This window comes from Ptiloglossa arizonensis, chromosome 1 (assembly GCF_051014685.1).
Source record: "Ptiloglossa arizonensis isolate GNS036 chromosome 1, iyPtiAriz1_principal, whole genome shotgun sequence".
Classification (NCBI taxonomy): Eukaryota; Metazoa; Arthropoda; class Insecta; order Hymenoptera; family Colletidae; genus Ptiloglossa; species Ptiloglossa arizonensis.
The window spans coordinates 2,692,248-2,710,116 of record NC_135048.1 but is presented as its reverse complement, the minus strand read 5'-3'; the positions used below and the strand labels follow the sequence as shown (position 1 = coordinate 2,710,116).

Sequence of the window (17,869 nt, the reverse complement as noted above, 5' to 3'; positions counted from 1 at the left end):
CGAACCGTATTCAAGAGTAAAGGCTGACCCGATCCCCTATAAACCGAATTGTTCGTCGTTAGAAAATTTTCTTGTCTCAGGAACGTGTACAATGGAATATTGTACACACGTAGATGCTTTATCGGCCAAACAGTTTTAAACTGTCCGGATTGCGAGCGAATATAAATTTAAATTCTAACGAATAACGTATATAAATTTCACTGTTTTCTCGCGTTGAGAAAGTAGTTCCGTTCTTTTTATTACTGGTTTTTTTTTTTTTTGTACCGAGACCTCGCATAGCGAAACATCGAACAATGTCTCCAATGTTTGGAGATGGTCGAAGCATTAAATCTTGAATTTCCGAACTGAGATCGAGAAGATTGCAAAATTTTAATATGATATCGATCGAAGAAGAAACACCTTTGAAATAGATTACTGTGTACATATATAATACATCATGATTGCTTCGCAAACTCTCGGTAGTTGGACACATTTAGAAGCGCTTAAACCAAACCAAGATAAAGGCACTACAGATTCCACGGTCTTTACACTAGTCAACGGTCATAATCAGGAGTCGTCGTTCAATCATTTTGAAATCTTGCCTATTTTCTTCTCAATATTTACCATTTCTTCCCTTGACTTTCACACTCGAATTTCCCTTTTACCGACATTTTCAGTTAACGTCGCTCCTATTCACTGTGTAATTGGTTTCTTACCTCCCTTTTCTTATTTTCACGAGTTCTTTTTTCTCTCTCCTATGCAGTTCGCGAATATCAATACCTTCCATGCGTTGTACGCTATTACATTTAATTAAATATGTCTTTTTGCTGATTTCAGGAGATGAAAGTTAACTGGGCGACGTCTCCGGGAAACCAACCTAAACAAGACACCAGCAGTGAGTATCTCGCGTTTCCTATTTCCTCGTCTATGTACAATTTAGAATTATCGATATACTTTACCAGAAAGCCCTTTTAAAATTCAATATTCACCGATGTGTCTGTTGCGTAATAAAGTAGGATCTCCGTTGGATACTTATTTAAATGCACTCTACGAATGCATTGTGTGTGCAATAAACAAAATGCAAAAACTTGAAACTTCGAAGAATGTAAAATATTGAAGACAGAAGCATTTACCATTTCCAACAGTCTAGTTACAAATTGATACTTGATTGATATTTTAATAACAATTATAATTAAAATACACCATTCGAGTATTTAATTTCCTTATTCAACATTTATACATTTTCCATGTATACATATGTACTTAATATGATATTTGAAAAGTTACATATAATTATTTCTATGGCCGTAGTTGTAATATGGTTGCGGTAAGCTAGTTTTAAGGTAGAACTGAAAATTTGACTGACACTATTTATAGGTTAGCGACATTTTTTTAAATACAGCTATAGGTACTGTTTCGGTCTTTCTGGAACATTTCAGAATGAATTCATCAACTCGTAACAATACGGTGCTTCTACCATCTGTTCTCAAAATTCTCAACAATGCTTCGTGTTATGTTTACGTACGTGTTATTGAGGACAGTACAGTATTTCCCGCTTCCTGTAACAAGTTTTCCATACCACTGTTTTTGCTTATTCAACGCGAGCAACTCCTCGACTTGAGTGGTCGACGGTCCCAAGTGAGAACGATAGGATCCTCACATAGAATCGAATTTCATCCACTAATAAAAATCAAAATTTGTATATTTTTGTTTGCATCTGCTCGACAGTACTGACAATGGATCGATGAAATTGTCTCGGTGAAAACAAGTTCAAACGTGACTTCAATCGGATAGTTTTTAATAATCCCGTAAATAAAGATCAAAATTCAAAATCCCGTAAATAAGATTTGAATAAGGTTACGATTGAACTTACTTTCAACAAATGAATCTTCTCGATCTATTGATTTGATACATATTTTCACAGAGATAGAATGAGAAGTTTAAAATCTTGTATCGTGTATCTCTGGTTAGCTCACCAAGGCGCGTGAAATTTCGAAATGTAACGCGAGACTCGCTCGTTGGATATTCTGTCCCGCTTACACTCTCGGTGTACTCTATTTACTTTCCACAGAGATTGGTATCAGTTAACGTTTCATCGATGAAATAAGCTTCGATGATATTATTGTCTAAAATTACACATCACACGTTTAAAGCCCGCGCGTTTTATTTTTCTATTTCTCTCAACCACTTTAACTTCTTCATATAGTAAATTGAGTTAACCATAGTTTTGGAATCCCATCGTGTAACAAGTCCCCTGTGTTCAATATATAATCAGCTTGCCGCTGAGTTGAGTGACAGAACTATATAGAATTTAATCCTTTGTTGTTCCAATACTTTTAAAGTATTCTAAATATCAGAGAAAATATCTGTTGCCAGCAAGGCATGTTGTATAAGAACAAAATCATTTTTTAATAATTGTTGTCAATTTCATTTATTTACTGAACAGAAAACAAATGAGACGATCTCAAATTATGCAGATTGAAATGCGAAGAAAAAAGAATTCGTGAAATAATAAAGGCAGCATAATTGTACAAAATTTAACAAATGGATGTGTACTTTTAGAGGTGAATTGAGTACAAAAACTGAATGAGAGCTTTAATAAAGGAACGGAAGCCTCTAAACATTTTATTCATGATCCTCGGATCCTTTCAAGAGTTTCAGGCGTGTTTCTATTGAAGTCTAGTTCCAGAGAATTGAATAAAATTAATTATTACAAGTCACCTTGGAACCTGACTTATTCAAATGCAAAAGTGAGTCTAACTTAAAAGCATGGTACAAACGTTTCGATGTGATACTTTTAATCTTTATCTTTAACAAAACACCCGTAAACTTATGGTCACCGTACACCATGTAAATTTTTATTACAGAGCTGCTGTAGAAATTCTTGTTGCTTTCTTTATAACAAAACTCAAACACCATAACTTACGTTTGGAAATTTTATTACCATTCAAAGTGTGGTCAATTAGCCTCTATGTACATTTATATATATATATACAGTGCCGATCGAAATGTAAGATTCACTTTGGGAATGGAATTAGCTCTTAAAAAGAATGATGTGACTAATTTCCAGTTTACATGATCAATTTCAAAATATTTCTGAGATATGGAGAATTTGTATTCCATTGACTTTTATCTGCTTACCTTTGCAAGAGAGGCTCAGAATTATCACCTTGGATCACAAATAAAGCCTGTTAACATCATATTATGTTATAGATTTTCTTATCATTTCACCACATACAGGTGATATTTTAATATTGTCAATGGACGTTTTGCAATCAATAAAGTTTACATGATCTTATAAATAAAAATTGAGCGGATTTGTATCCGTGAGCGAGCAGTCTAGGTAATAGGACCTGCACGACTTATCCATTTGTTAGGAAATCGTATGTCCACATTATTTGTCAAGCTACTCGGCTGGAGCGAAAAGTCCATAAACCACTACGTACGGCACATATATTATCGGAGGAGTTTCTAACATTTGTGTTTAGGAAATAAACACAAGTCAATGATAACCTTAATTTCTTATTAATCTTCCATCAACAGAAACAGAACCGATATCGTCTATCATTTCTAAACACACATTCGCTTTAAATTGTTGTTGATGCCTTCGTTGTATAACAGCATGGAGTAGTCACCAGGATGATGAATGTTATAAAAGTTCAATACTCCTCTCTAGTGAAGCGATTGGGTACCATCGGTACAACCTGAAATGATTGATGAAACGTTATAGAGTGTTTACAGCATAGTTAGCAATGTCATACAGATCGAGCATTGTTTATAAAGAGACGAATGGAATCACTTGTTCTTGTTTAGTTTGTCGGAAGAATTAATATAACATAAAACTCGCTGTAACTCGAAAACAAGGTTAAATAGTAGATAAACGAATTTATTGGATTTTTTGTTCTTTTCATCATGAATTGGATAAAAAAGAGTCCAAGAAATTCAACCTTGAAGTAGATTCCATGAATTACAGGACATGATGTATTTGTGTACGTATATTTCTACTAACGAGTAATATATTTTTAGTTCCTTGAATATCTCGTATAGGACAACATTAAATGCACTTTCTTTTTCCTGGTGCATTCTTCAAGAAATGCTGATACAAATCAGTAAAATTCGTACGAATCAAATATTTTGTCAAAAAGTTATTTAATGCCAAATATCGGTCAAATTGGCCCAAACAGTGTACAAAGATTAAGCGTTTGTCACTTGCGAAGCTCTTTTTGTTTCTTTATTTCAAGAGAGAGATAGCTGCAAACCAGTGAACCTGACATAAGTACTTCTTTTCTGGGACTTTAGCTGCTTTTACTTATGAAAAAGAAGAGAAAAGTAAAAAAGTAAACACTGCTGCTCTGTACTACTTGGGCGCAAATACCCTTTGACATATGTCGGAGGAATAGCCTTGACAAATAGCTTCACTTTATCCCTTGCGTTTCACGCAATCGGATTCGTGTCGTCAAAAGTGTCTACTTTCGCAAATGATTAAAAGCTGTTATCGTCCAATGTTAGAAATTTTTGAAAAATTAAATTTTTATTCGATCGAAACTGCTGGTTGCCGCGAAGTTTGTTCAATCGCTTATTTAGCTCGTGAAATAATTATTTGCTACAATTCAGAATCTAAAATTGAACGTTAGGAATGTTTCAGCTTACACTTATTACTGGCTTTGTTTTCAAAAATGATTTACTTCTAATTCAAAAATTTCAATTATTTTCTCCAGAATGTTATTGGGAGATCGACAATAGATTTTTTTTCTGGTGGTTTCCTGAATTACAGGAAAACTTTCAATTGGCCGCTCAAAGCCATTGAACGGTATCCCCTACCATACCGCTTGGATACTTCACTGCTCTATTTCTCGCCTCTTCGAGTAAACCCGCATACACACCTACAGAAATCTGCTTTTTGTGTCTCAAGGATGTGAGCTGGCGAATTGTAAAAATAAAAATCGCACTTTATGAGATTAACATTTTTATGACGAGACCTAGAACAAGCATTTAATTCTGCTCAACTATAGTATGTGCAATTATGCATTATGTGGATATAAAATATTTTTTTCTTTTAATTTTATTATTATCTACTGCATCGAACGATTAAATTCTTTTGTACGGTACTCATCCAGCAATGGCTACAGAACTCTTTTCAGTAAAATGGTGTGGCAAGCAGAATATCGGTATACGTAGAAGTTTCCGTGTTTTTGAGTAAATCTTTCGACGTGATTAAATGGATATTTTGTTCGATCTGTTGCTATTATTAGTGATGATTCATCACTCGTATCCAACAAGTGTACTTCAAGTAGATTCTTATTATTCTTAAGGCGTATGTTGTTCACTATTAGTTAGCAATTTCTCCTTTCACTGTTGAAGTTCCTAGATCGTGACGAATATGACATTTTTTATTAATGCATTATTTGCAACACACTAAGAAGCACTAGAGATGAGTTTATGTATTTCTGTATGCAATCTGTATGATGTAAAAACGACCGAAATACTCAATATAGAAAGTTAGTGGACATTTTCAGGGCATTATCGAGTTCTTGAAACGTGTGTGAACCAGAGATGCAAAAATGATAATCGAAAAATGGAAATATCTTTTACGACCATAACGTAATTATATATTTTTTTTTACGAAAATTGTTTATGGAAAAGAGATTTCATCTCATACGTTTTTATGCTTGCTTCGTTTTGTTTCATTTAATTTTTGCATGTTATATACGCACAAGAGGTAGAAAATATTTAATTACATTTAACTACATTATACTTCACTTCTTGGTTCGAACACGTACCAAACAGTCTATCGAAACTCAAAGAGTCCATTTGATTTTAAAACAAACATGCAACAAATACTGTTAATTAACCGGAGAAATGGAATTTATTCTGGCTTTTCATTTACTTAATTACCTTTTTAAATAGTTGCAGACGTACTTATTGTAATGAATTATTATTCCGGAAGCATTGATAACAATATTATTTGTACATCATCAACTTTCCATGCACCTGAAGTAATGCCATCCATATAAAATGAAGTATACTAAAAAATATATTATCGAGAATAGCTTACAGTAGTTATTTTTCCTTTTCATATCACAGTACAAATGACATTACATACTCCCCCAAAGTATATTTTAATATTTTATAGTATACGAGAATATTGTATAGTTCACAAAGTTGGTAAATAACTTCCTCGTCTGTAAGATAAATACACGTTTGAAAAAGAAATTTTCCTATAGTTACAATAATATTTATTTCAATAAGCCTGACTAGGGGACCACCTGATGTGGTACAATGCATCGATTTTAATGAAACTTGTGTACTACGTATGTAGGTAAATAGAGAATCGAAACATGCTTTATCGTGTGCGGCTATTTGCTAAAATACTCAATAGTTTACGAGTTGTTGGTCAATAAAGATTGTGTTTCGCCTGTTGGTTCGACAAGTACCCATAACAACATTACGATTGTAGCAAGCGAAACTGTGGTTCAACGGCTGCAGTCGAAGTTTCGTAATCGTCCAATCTAGATTTCAATCCTAGTGCGTTAGCATATTTTCTTTTCCTTAATATGTTTTAATTTGAACAGAAAATAAGAATTTATTATCATTTCTTTTCGTCTGATTTCTTTTGGATTGGAATTTTTTTGGAAGAAGAACAAAAATTTTCGAACATTTTCCTATAATATTAAGCAAATGCTACATTTCGACAATTAGAATGTTCTTTACAAATGTTATTAAGTAGGTTTTGATGTATACTACAAATCACTTTCAAAATATTTATTATTTATCGCTATTTCTTTAAAAATCATTGATTTAAAATGTAAATACCATTTCGATTAGTTGCTTTTAAACTTAGCTGCAAAGTATATAGATATATAATATCATCTAACAATAGGATAAAATATTATACAACTGATATATTTTGCAGAGATTATTTAAAAATTGTAAAGATTCTTACGAAAGATTGCTTGACTGATCTCGATCGAACAATTCTCTGTTGTAAATTAGACAGAGAAATAGTAAAACATATTCTAAAACCGAGGTATTCCCGTTAAACGAAATAAAACTACATGAAAATGAGATGTGGATTCTAACAAATTTAATAAATTATATACAAATTTTATACCGTTATCTTTCGTTTGCAATCACACTCGACGAAATATTTACAGCTAATTTCTCTGAACTTTGAGTACAAAACAGAAATTTACAAAACTCATAACAATTGGTGGTAATAATAGATTACTTCGGACTATCGAGCGTCAGTGTGGGTCGGTAAGCAATCTAACACTTCGAACGGAAATAATTTTTTCTAAATCTTACGTCTACCTTCGTTATTGATACAGGTTACCGATCCTCCGAAGGTTGCACCGAGTGTAGAGAACTCGAAACACCGTCAATTAATAATCGCGTAAATAACGGAGGAAGATTCCCTACCTTTTAGTGTCCACTGTACCTGCCAGGAAGCCGAAAAGCTGAACACGTGTGTCGCTCTCCCATTACACATGTATAGCGAGCAATGAACGCGTGTGCGTGTTTGAAATTCAGTGAGGGGCGGCAGCAATATTTAACTCAGTCTGAAATTCCTCTTTTTATAGACTTGTAAAACCGTGACAGGCACATGGGACCCGATCCTACCACCCCTTCACCGTCCTTCACCCATGTCGTTCTCTTCTCTGTCCCGAGCGGCCCCTCTTGCCCCTCTTCACCATATACTATCCGAAGCGGTTAGATGGTAGTCCTGTATCTCTCGTCGTTCTTCCCGCCGGCTTTTCCATTGCTGGTTTGCTTCCACCCTCCCATACTTCTCGAATCCTCCTTTCACCCCCGTGCACTCTCCACGATCCTCTTTCGAAGCCGCGCTATACCTCCCCGCGGACAAATGCAAAACTAAAACGCTCCTCCCCTATTCTCTGTGTAAATATGGCCGGGAACTACTGCACGGTCGTTGAATGGGGTGAGCACACTTTTTCCTACCCCCCACCAAGTTTTCCTTCCCGCGATCGCATTCCCCATCTACGGAGAAGAGTAGATACCCCTGTACGCGTTGCGGTTACAACCGAGACGAGGAATACCAAGGCGGCGAAGGCACACGGTTGTTTTACTTTTCTGCGAGAGAATGTTAGAAAACTCTGGCATATCCGTACACCTGCGCATCCTGCAACTGCGACCCCTACGGTGTACCGAGAACCAAGTGTACGTATATCGTACAAGCTTACTTTAGTTTGCTGTAGCTCATGGTACACTTTTGGATGGACAAATCTGCGTTACCCCGGATCGTATAATATGTGGTACACCGAAAGATGGTCATAAGTTGCAGCCAATTTCCTCCGGTCTAATGGTTTCGCAAATGGCGCGTCCGAATAAAAGAAATTGATGAGCAGCACCGTCGTAGAATTAATCTTAATGTATTTCTGGTAATATAGTCTCACCGACAACGACTTTAAGACCGATCGGGTATTATATCTTACGGCGACTGAAAAGGCGCAAGGTGACGGATAACGTGGAAAAAGAAAAGAAAAAATTACGGGTATTTATAAGAGATCTTTTCCGAAAGAGAGTCAAAGACGGGCGTCTCTTCTATGATTACAATAAGAATCTAATAAGGTCGACGACATCTCCATCGTTAGAAATTTTTCAAAGAATCCTTAATCTCGTAAGTTCTCAACTAGTCGAATATAAATTATTCAATGACTCGTAGTCTCGACGTTTATAGTGTGAGTATAGTAAACAGCCTTAGAGTCCATCTTTGTGCTCTAAAATTATTCTCTCGTTTTCTTCCTCGATTTCGTTTGGTTTGTGACCAGAATATAACCGATTACTGATCATAAAACGGAATAAAATCGTGTACAACTGAGTATGGAACATGTCGCAATACGATTCTGGGTTGTTGCTAGTGACCCTTCGCGACAACGAGAATAATTTATTTCCAATTCTAGCGTACGCTTGTCTAAGACTTTAGTAGCTCGTACTACTCGCTAAGGGGAGCAAAAAGAGAAAGCTGAAATTAACCTAGGTCCTAAAATCAATGATTTCGATGTAGATCTGCTTTTGTATTTATCAGCTTTTATTCTCTTCGCAACACATCAAACGTGTACGGAGAAATTGATTCGGGAAGTATGTATATTGGTTTAAAGTTACGCGGTACACGCAAACCTATTATACAATAGGTCCGACTCGTCGAACATTCGTAACAATTGTGAAACGAACTTTTGTATATTCCACGTCGTCAGGATTGACTTTAGGACCATATTGATTAAGCATTTTGTCCTCCTCCCTTAATTAAGATCAATACTGTGAACCTACTAAAGTTTTGGACTCTTCTTTTTATCGCTACGTTTGAACGTGTGTAAATTACTTAAATATAAATCACGTTGAGCAGACGGTGTTACGGTTAGCAATTTATCGGCCGTAATGTTTACCGTGGAACGATGTCCAGGTCAGCCATGCAGAGGTTGCAGGAATACAGGGTCCAAGGGTTGCACATCTGCTTGAACCACTAGCTGCGCATACCGCGTCCTGGGTTTATAGGTATATAGAAGTAAAGACGGAGTGGGACATTAGAACGTTACACGGTCAGCAGGAAAGTGGGAGTTTTGAGAAAATAAAGTAACCTTTAGCTTCTCGTATCCTTGCTCGAGTCGATTGATTCATAAACATTATCTCCAGATGTTTCTCGGGAATAACGTGTTCCAGGCGTTTGCATCGTAACCTCGATCTTTGATTCTAATATTTACAATACTCCGAAACACCGTAGTCGCGTAAAAAGACATCTGTGGAACGATACGGATAAACTCGGACGCTTGCGTTCGAGTGCGCGAAGCAAGCTTCTTACAACTAATAGTTTCACTTGACGTTGTAATTCTAGATACCGAGACGTAGTCACTGCCACACCATCAGAGTTTAGCATACTTTTGACCGAGAATCTGAACGATATATCGACTGGAACGCGTTTCATGTATACGAAAGGTACGCTTGGATGTACAAGTTCCAGGTTAGTTCCAGCCGCTGGACTGCAACTTTAGAACCGCGGACGTTTATGAGCGCTCGTAATGCATGCTCGGGAAATTCACTACGGATAGGAATATTATCCTAAGGTGATAGTATATCGTATGCAGAGCCACGGGATAGCTTGAACGTAATGAGAGGAGATTTCGAAGGTTACGTTCAGGTGGAGAGGAATCTTTCGGACTTTTATGCTTTCAAATCTTTTCACGGTAAGCATCGTAGAGCGGCAAGAATTTGATTCTTCGACTCGATAGAGAAAATATTCGACTGTGTCCCCCTCCAATTTTAATCCTCTTCGTAACAATACCAATTATTATGTTCGTTAAAAGCCTCCGACGAGACAACTTTGTGACTTTTGTCGAGAATTTACCGTGCAAAATACAGTATAGACTTTTTGGTCAAAAGTTTGACCAAATAGTTTAGAAACACTGTCCATTGTAGTATAATTAGAAACACATCGAATACCTTTGGAAGCACGAGACATTCCGTGAACGATTCTGTGCATTGCAATAGAGATAATTCGCCCTCGTGTAAGCTATTCTAAGTATGTATGTCTAATTTGTCCAGTGTACGCTGCGTGTATGATCAGAAATCTATGATGTTAAAACTGAAAGGCAAAATGTTGTTAATTTTACATTCACCCAAGAAAAATACTGTTCGATAAGTGCGTTTAATAACAACAAGGAAGGTTTGTACCATTCGAAGGTTGGTACATAAATGGCACTTGTTGTTCAGCGGCTGTAGTGTTTTGGCTGCTATTTGAAAGCTGAAATGTTCTAATACGACTAAGATCTAACGATATCGAAATGTACATTTAGATCTTAATTGAAAAGAGAAGAATCTTCGAAAAACGGAAATGAAACAACAGTACCGATTGAAAGCAATTTTATTTCGACGGGCCTGTGCGGTTTTATAAATAAGAAATTGTTCTTCGGCAAACTGTTATTTCCTTTTCGCTTGTACGCGTGTTCGCTCGCGGCGCGACAATGCGAGGACCGGTGTCGATACAACCGTGAAATGTCCTAAAAATATGTCGATCGTAATTATTGTACATCCGCGCGGCTCGCGACACGGTGCTAAAGTGCAAATTGGCCCTCGGGTCAAAATGAGTTCGACATGCCCGGTTCAACGTGTTCCACGGAGTACGATGATATTATTACATCCATTTCGAAGAACGAATTCGCGGAAAGAAACTCACGTGAAAAAGAGGGAATCCGTGTTCCATTTTCATGGTACGATCACCGACGGGAAGGGTTGCAAAAGAAGCGAAAGCGACGACGGAGAAGGATGGGAGGGGTGGCGAAGAACGGAACGATAGACAAAGAGGGAGAATGTAAGCGGATTGGAAGGTCGTGGTGTAGGACCGGATTGAGCGTGGCTGGTAGACTGCGTAATCGCGCATCGTTTTTCCTGCATTATGAATCGCGCCAGGGGATAATCGTGCCAGTATTTACGGGGCTTTTCGGCACAAAGGGGTTACACCGCGAGTCCCACTCCCGTATTCCGTTTATCTCCGGCAAAGCGTTTACCGTTAGACCATAAGCCACACGCCTTTGCTGTTTATATGCATTACTGGAGCTGTTATCGTTATTAACAAAACACAAGCTGTCTTTCTCGCGACTCTCGTTTTCTCTCGCACCTACCATCCCAGTTACATCCACTTCAAGCCCGTCGCGCTCCTTCTTTCTCTCCTCGTTCCGGTTCCCGTTCACACTCCCACCGTCTCGTGTTTTCGTGTATATGGATCTTGTCGCCCGCTTTCTCGTTCGCGGGTTTGACTTTTTTCCCCCGACGTGGTACTTAAATTTAATGACTCGCGAGAGGCCAGGATATTTCGCGAGTCGTGTTTCTTTATTAACGTAGGTACGTGGGAATAATGTAAACGTTTGTGTTGCGAAGCGGGCAACTCGCGCGGTGCTCGTTTCTCGTAGCGGATATAAATATTTCCTCCTAATTCGCGTCATTAGTTCCCTCTCGCGTATAAACTTTTTATTCGATCTTGCGACTGCCATAGATGGCACACCCGTCTGTCATTAGTTCGGTAGCGATGCACGCCGCGACGATGTTTCGCGCTTAGGAAAACCTTGGGAATACGCTACTGATGTAACGTCGTTTTAAATGGATCATTCTAGGCCGATTCGGTGCACAACGTTTTAAGTAATATGTGAACGAATTTTCTAGACCAGCGGGCAAATGCAAAGCTGGAAGAATCTAAATCCACCGGAACAAATTGATTCGGTTTAAATGGTAATTTCATATTTTCCTAAATTTCGTACAGTGGTTTTATTTTCAGTTTCCAAAGTTCACTGGTGAATGGCGGAATTATTCGGCGTAAGGTAATTTTGACCTATGTATCTTTCGTGTTACCGAAGGATCCGTACACCGAGAATCAAAAAACCTTATGACTGTGAGATTTAAGAATTATGATAATAACGTTATAAAATGTTCTACAATTGTTGTGGTGGTGATAGTGGATATGTGTGTGTGTGTGTATATATTAGTATTATAGTAAGACGTGGTATTACAATAAGTTTCTCTTTACACTAAAGATAGATCGATCGATTGTATACAAAATTAAACTAATTTTTGCTTAGTGTCCTCGACACGCGTCGTTACCGTCTTCGTCGCCTGCGTCTTTACAACTCTCTTCATCTTATTGCATTTTTTCAACTCTCCTTTCTTACTACGTCTTCTTTTCAAGTCTCTTGTCGTACTCTTAATGTCCCAAACACGCTTCTTTCGCACCCTATAATTCCTTACACGCATTCATTTCCCTTTTATTCTAATCCTCGAATCTCTCTCACTTCACAGACATCTCTGGTCACGTTCGCCCATCTCAGTACTTTCCAAACACTCTTCTCATTTTCTCCTGACCACACGCAATTTTTTTTTAATTCCTTTCACTCTCGCGCATTCCTACGCTCGGTCGCCTTGCAACGACTCCCTGTAAAGAATCGCTCGTGCCTTCCAAGAAACCTAGCTATAGATCGGCGCCAAATGGTTACCTTAACGCAGGCCTGTTCGCACTTAATGTGCCTTTTCTAGGGCTGCACTCGAGAAGCAGGCCTAAGTGGGCACGGAAAATTCCGATACCACACAATGGACTATTATTCTTTTGGCGGAAAGAAGAAGGGATAGCGTTGCATCGGGCCTGCTCGTGGACTCATCGGTAAGGCAACCTAGCAGGCCCTGCCTTATACGCCGGGACATTGGTAGATCGGCAAGAGACCGTATATATACCGATCGGAACAAATACGGGAACTTGCTGGAAACGATCGGTGGTCAGTTTCCCTCTGGTGGCAAGCGTGGGTAGCACCGCCACAGACTTATTTTCATGGAAACGTAAACATCGAGGAAGGAACTACGCGTTGTTACGTATTTACAAGCCATTTACAAGTCGTAAATTATATCGACCGTACCGTATACTTCGAAATGTTTACAGAAGGAATGTTTCACGCGGAAGAAAATTACGAACCGTCGATTTCTATACTTATCGTTACCCGATCGTTTCGCGTATTCCCCGCTAGATGGTGATCGTATCGAGTAACAACGAAGAAATTGAACGAATACGTGTGACCGGTGTGCATTCCTACAGCTATCGCGTCTTCTCCCTGATCGAAGATGTAAGAAAAAGGTGGAACCCCAATCGGAGCTCTATGCGTCCCGAATTGTAAACCAACGAGGGAGGAGCACAGGTGTCTACTGCCACTCACATTGACGAAATACCCGCGTTTAACTGACGACACGATCGGCTCGATGGACCGAGAGAATAGGATCGGGCCCGACAGACAAGTGCATTGTGCATTCTCTTTGTCCTCGGCGTTGTACCGAAACCGAAGTTCGCGCACACGTCCCGGCATGGTCCTCGCCGACCCCCCGTAATGTAACGGTGATTCGTGGTAGCGTTGCACGGCGAAAGCACTGCGGATGGCATTTGCGGGTTGGTGCACGGTTGACGAGGGAATCGGTAAACCTCCCGAGCCGGGAGGGTATCTACGAGATCGGACCGCGCGCGCTACCCTCATATATCGGCTAATAGACACGAGGATACGCGGATCTGCCCCCGAGGTTTGCGTCACTTAGCTCTCAACATTGACGCTCGATATTGTCGTTCGAGCCCCTCAGATTTTACGCGGTGGCACAATTTATCGTTCGAAATTTGTTAGTCGAATCCGGTGGTAGCGACGGCAGTGGCGGTGGTGGCGGTGGCGGCTGTTAGCCGGAAAATAGAAAATTTCGTCCCCGGTTGTGTAGCGAGTGCTCCACTTTCGAACTCGCTCGCGCCGTGTCGGTGCCCCCCTTGCACCGTTCTCCGCTCCCAAATTGAACGGCTGTGATTTTTCGACCGATCGAAGCGAACTCTCCCGGTAACGGGAGATTGGATAGAGGAGTCCGAGGCGGTGCGACAAATGTTGATTTTTAATACCGTCGAAATGTCAGCCGGCTCTCAACTTGGAAACGAATAACGCTCGTCCCCCACCCCACCCCACCGTTCACCATCGTTACACCCCTCTGGCTGGTGTACTCGTGGATACCGAAACTCGCGCAATTAGTATATTGCTTATAACGTTGCGCGGGCGCGTGTGATTACACGGGCGAAGAAAGCATTAGCAGATTGTGAACCGCGTTCGCGGGTAATTACAGATACGAACGGACACGGTGATTATTATGTTTTCCAATCAGACCGCTATGCCTGCGCTGGAAACAATCGGATCTCCGTGCAATTTTTATCCGCGACCGTTACAAAGGAAACCAACGCGCGAAGGAATTCGTTATTCCGGCGGACTCGGGGCTTTAAGGATTATTTTCACGTGTGCCCATCGGGCCGGCGATCCGTTGATGGAAGAATACGCGTTTTAATCAAGTTAATGCAACCACGCGGCTCCTATGCGCGCGCGAGATTTTCATCCGCGGACGTGTCGGGCACGCGTGCACGTGCACACCGAATACACACCGGTGAAATGACTTTTACGGCCAGTGTACGCTTTGGGAACGGTGCCACCGCGTGCCAACCGGAAGCTACGGCTACCAGCCACTACTTACAAGTACGTTTCTGTCGGATTGGTTCGAAGAAAAATGCCGAGCCAACGTTCGAGTCATTTTTTCCAACGTTTCCTAAGAGGAGAAGCATTTGCCTCGATTACAGAGCGACCTTACGTTGTCAATAGATTCTTCGTAAATGTTCTCTCACTTCCAACACGGTCAAAGAATTTTTTCGATATTTTTTAGCAGTAACGTAGCTTCGAGAGGTGTTACATACGTATTTGCAACGAAATTTAATTAAATAAAGGTTTCTATTCATTTTTCGTGCAATCAAATAGAGTTTTATACTTTTTGCTCCTGCTACAACTACGTAGCATTAACACGATTTGACGTAGCGCTAACATTACGGAAATATTTTATTACCATATATTTTTAGTACTTTATTTACCGTTATTTTACGATATACGATTTGAGCAGGCGCAAGCATGGTAAAAGAAATCCAAAGTTACCTAGTTAAGTATTAATAATTAAAGTAGCGATCTTATGAAAACACAAAAAAAAAAAACAATTTTAATTCGTATTAATTTAAAGTCCTTTAATTGCGGTGAAAAATATCACTGTGTAAGTAGATGCATATTTAATTTGAAACAACAAATGGTCCCATAAATTCTACCCATACGTAAATAGTAGATGTTGCTTGAATACAAAATGGAACCTACGGTACACTTTTTGATCATTAGAGCCATCTATTGGGTTGTTCGGAAAGTCATTTAGTGTTTTCTTGGTGAAAACGAAACACGATTTTTTTAGAGTGTATAAACATTTTGTTGAATTATATATTCTCCATTTTGGAGAACGAAATCACTTTCCGAACAACTCAATAAAATATCATTAATTTTCCCGAGTGTTTGATCCTCTTTACTCAGGAGAATTTATATACAGAATTAATACAGAAAAATTTATGAGTAAAATTCTATATTATACATTAATTATGGTATTTTACCAATTAAATTTTACCATCGATAGGAAACATAATCGCCAACACCTCGATCCATTTGGGTTACCCAACATTTTAACCAACAGTAGAATTACGTCGTATCGAAATACGCTTCGAATTACTGTGAATACATAGTATATATATTCAAATCGCGTTGCTCTGAACTTTGACGCAAAATGTGTTGCAAACTGTCATCCACGAACGGGATGCAGAAGAGAGATGCAGATAATTCGTTAGTTCCATAATTATCGATATTATCCCGACCAATTGATACGAAATCGAAATGAGATTTACCAAGAATTTTTATTTTAAAATGTAACTGTTATGATCAAATCGTTATACCGTTAACACTTACTATAGTTACGTACCTTGACTGCAACAACCGATCGTAATTCATAGACTCGGAATAAATCGATAAAAGATAGTTAACTTCTATTTTCCCCTATCCTCAATTTTAATGTAACTTTTCCATAGACCGGAGAAAGGTAGAAACAAAGATCAGTCCTGGAAGGAATTGCGGTTCGTATTGTTTCAGCCATTTTAGTCAGCCTTTGTAAGATCTACGACCGAGCAAATTTACTCGGCACTGTCCACATTACCCTTACTCGTGGTACTACATTCCCCTCAACACGAGACTCGTCTTTCTTTTTCCTAATAATACATTAATTTTTAATAGAGTTAGTGTATTCGTAACGGTTCACAATACGCTACAACGTCGAATCAATTTACGTTTCGTCGTCAAAATGACACTCTCAACAGCTGCGATAACAGACGAAACGTTCATTGTATCCACTTCTATCATTAATAATTCATTACATCGTTAATACATGCCACTTAACGTATAATATACCAAGGATAGATAATTTTTATAATAATATAATATTATTATACGCAAAATGTTATTACCGAATAATAGGTACCAACGTACTAAACTTCGATAGGATGCGCGACGTTTATTTTTCACAGATGCAAGGTTCACAGAATACGGTAAATACGTATGTGTGGTTTAAGAAATAATATATCTTGCATAAATTTCGATCTATTACGATAGATCAAAATAGTGGTTAAGTATCATACGTAGATCTATTATAATAGCAAGGCATCACGAACAAGCTACAATCTTCACTTTCGAATCGACGTTGGCACACTTTACCAAAATAATGAATAATGGAAAGAAACTAAAATAACAAATAACGTTTTACGTAGATACATTTTTATTCGCCAATTTCGAATGAATGTTCATTCGCGTAAAACAATTGATTCGCGTAACGTAAATCGACACTTAAGTGCTCATTTTTTATGCGGACGATAAAACTATTTCTTACGCACTCTTAACAATTGAAAACAATTCAAAGTATAGAAAGGTATAGAAATATTTAAATGTTTCCTATCGTTTTCTTTCGTTTTGTAGAAGTACGTATAAAAACTCGGAAAATTATTCTGTTGCAACGGAACCTGCAACTTAAAAGTTACCTTGTCGCTGCAAAGTCAACAAAGCAAAGTGCCAACGTCGATACCGAGGAAACGTGATCGGTCATCTTAGCCAGCATTTCTTTTGATCTTGGAGATAAACTTTAGTTCGAACAAACTTTCATTCTTGGCAGACGAACACTACGAGTAACGAATAATGGTTATCCGGATATATCACTTTTCTCTGGATAATTGTCTAAACGAATGTGTACTTTAAGTTATTTAAATAATAAAATAAATCTATGAAAGATAAATGACAATGCGTTGAAAATTATTTAGTAGTTTCAAGCATACGAGCTTCTAGATTGTTTCGGCCGTCAAGGAATATACATTTTATCGCACATTTTTTCGCTCACGTGTCTATTTTCGCTACATTAGTTACTCAAATAAGTACTCTAATAAAAATACATTTTTTTCTCTGCCTGAAATTATAAGTTCTAATGTTCCAAT

General features: G+C 38.4%; 1 protein-coding gene across 1 annotated transcript in view; it reads left to right on the top strand.

Moving 5' to 3' along the window:
• LOC143143838 (cytotoxic granule associated RNA binding protein TIA1) overlaps positions 1-17,869 on the top strand; it is an 833,023-nt gene that overhangs the window by 345,395 nt on the left and 469,759 nt on the right. The window contains exon 3 of the mRNA XM_076305580.1: positions 817-874. Coding sequence (XP_076161695.1) covers positions 817-874 — 58 coding nt within the window. The remainder of the gene's footprint in view (positions 1-816; positions 875-17,869) is intronic.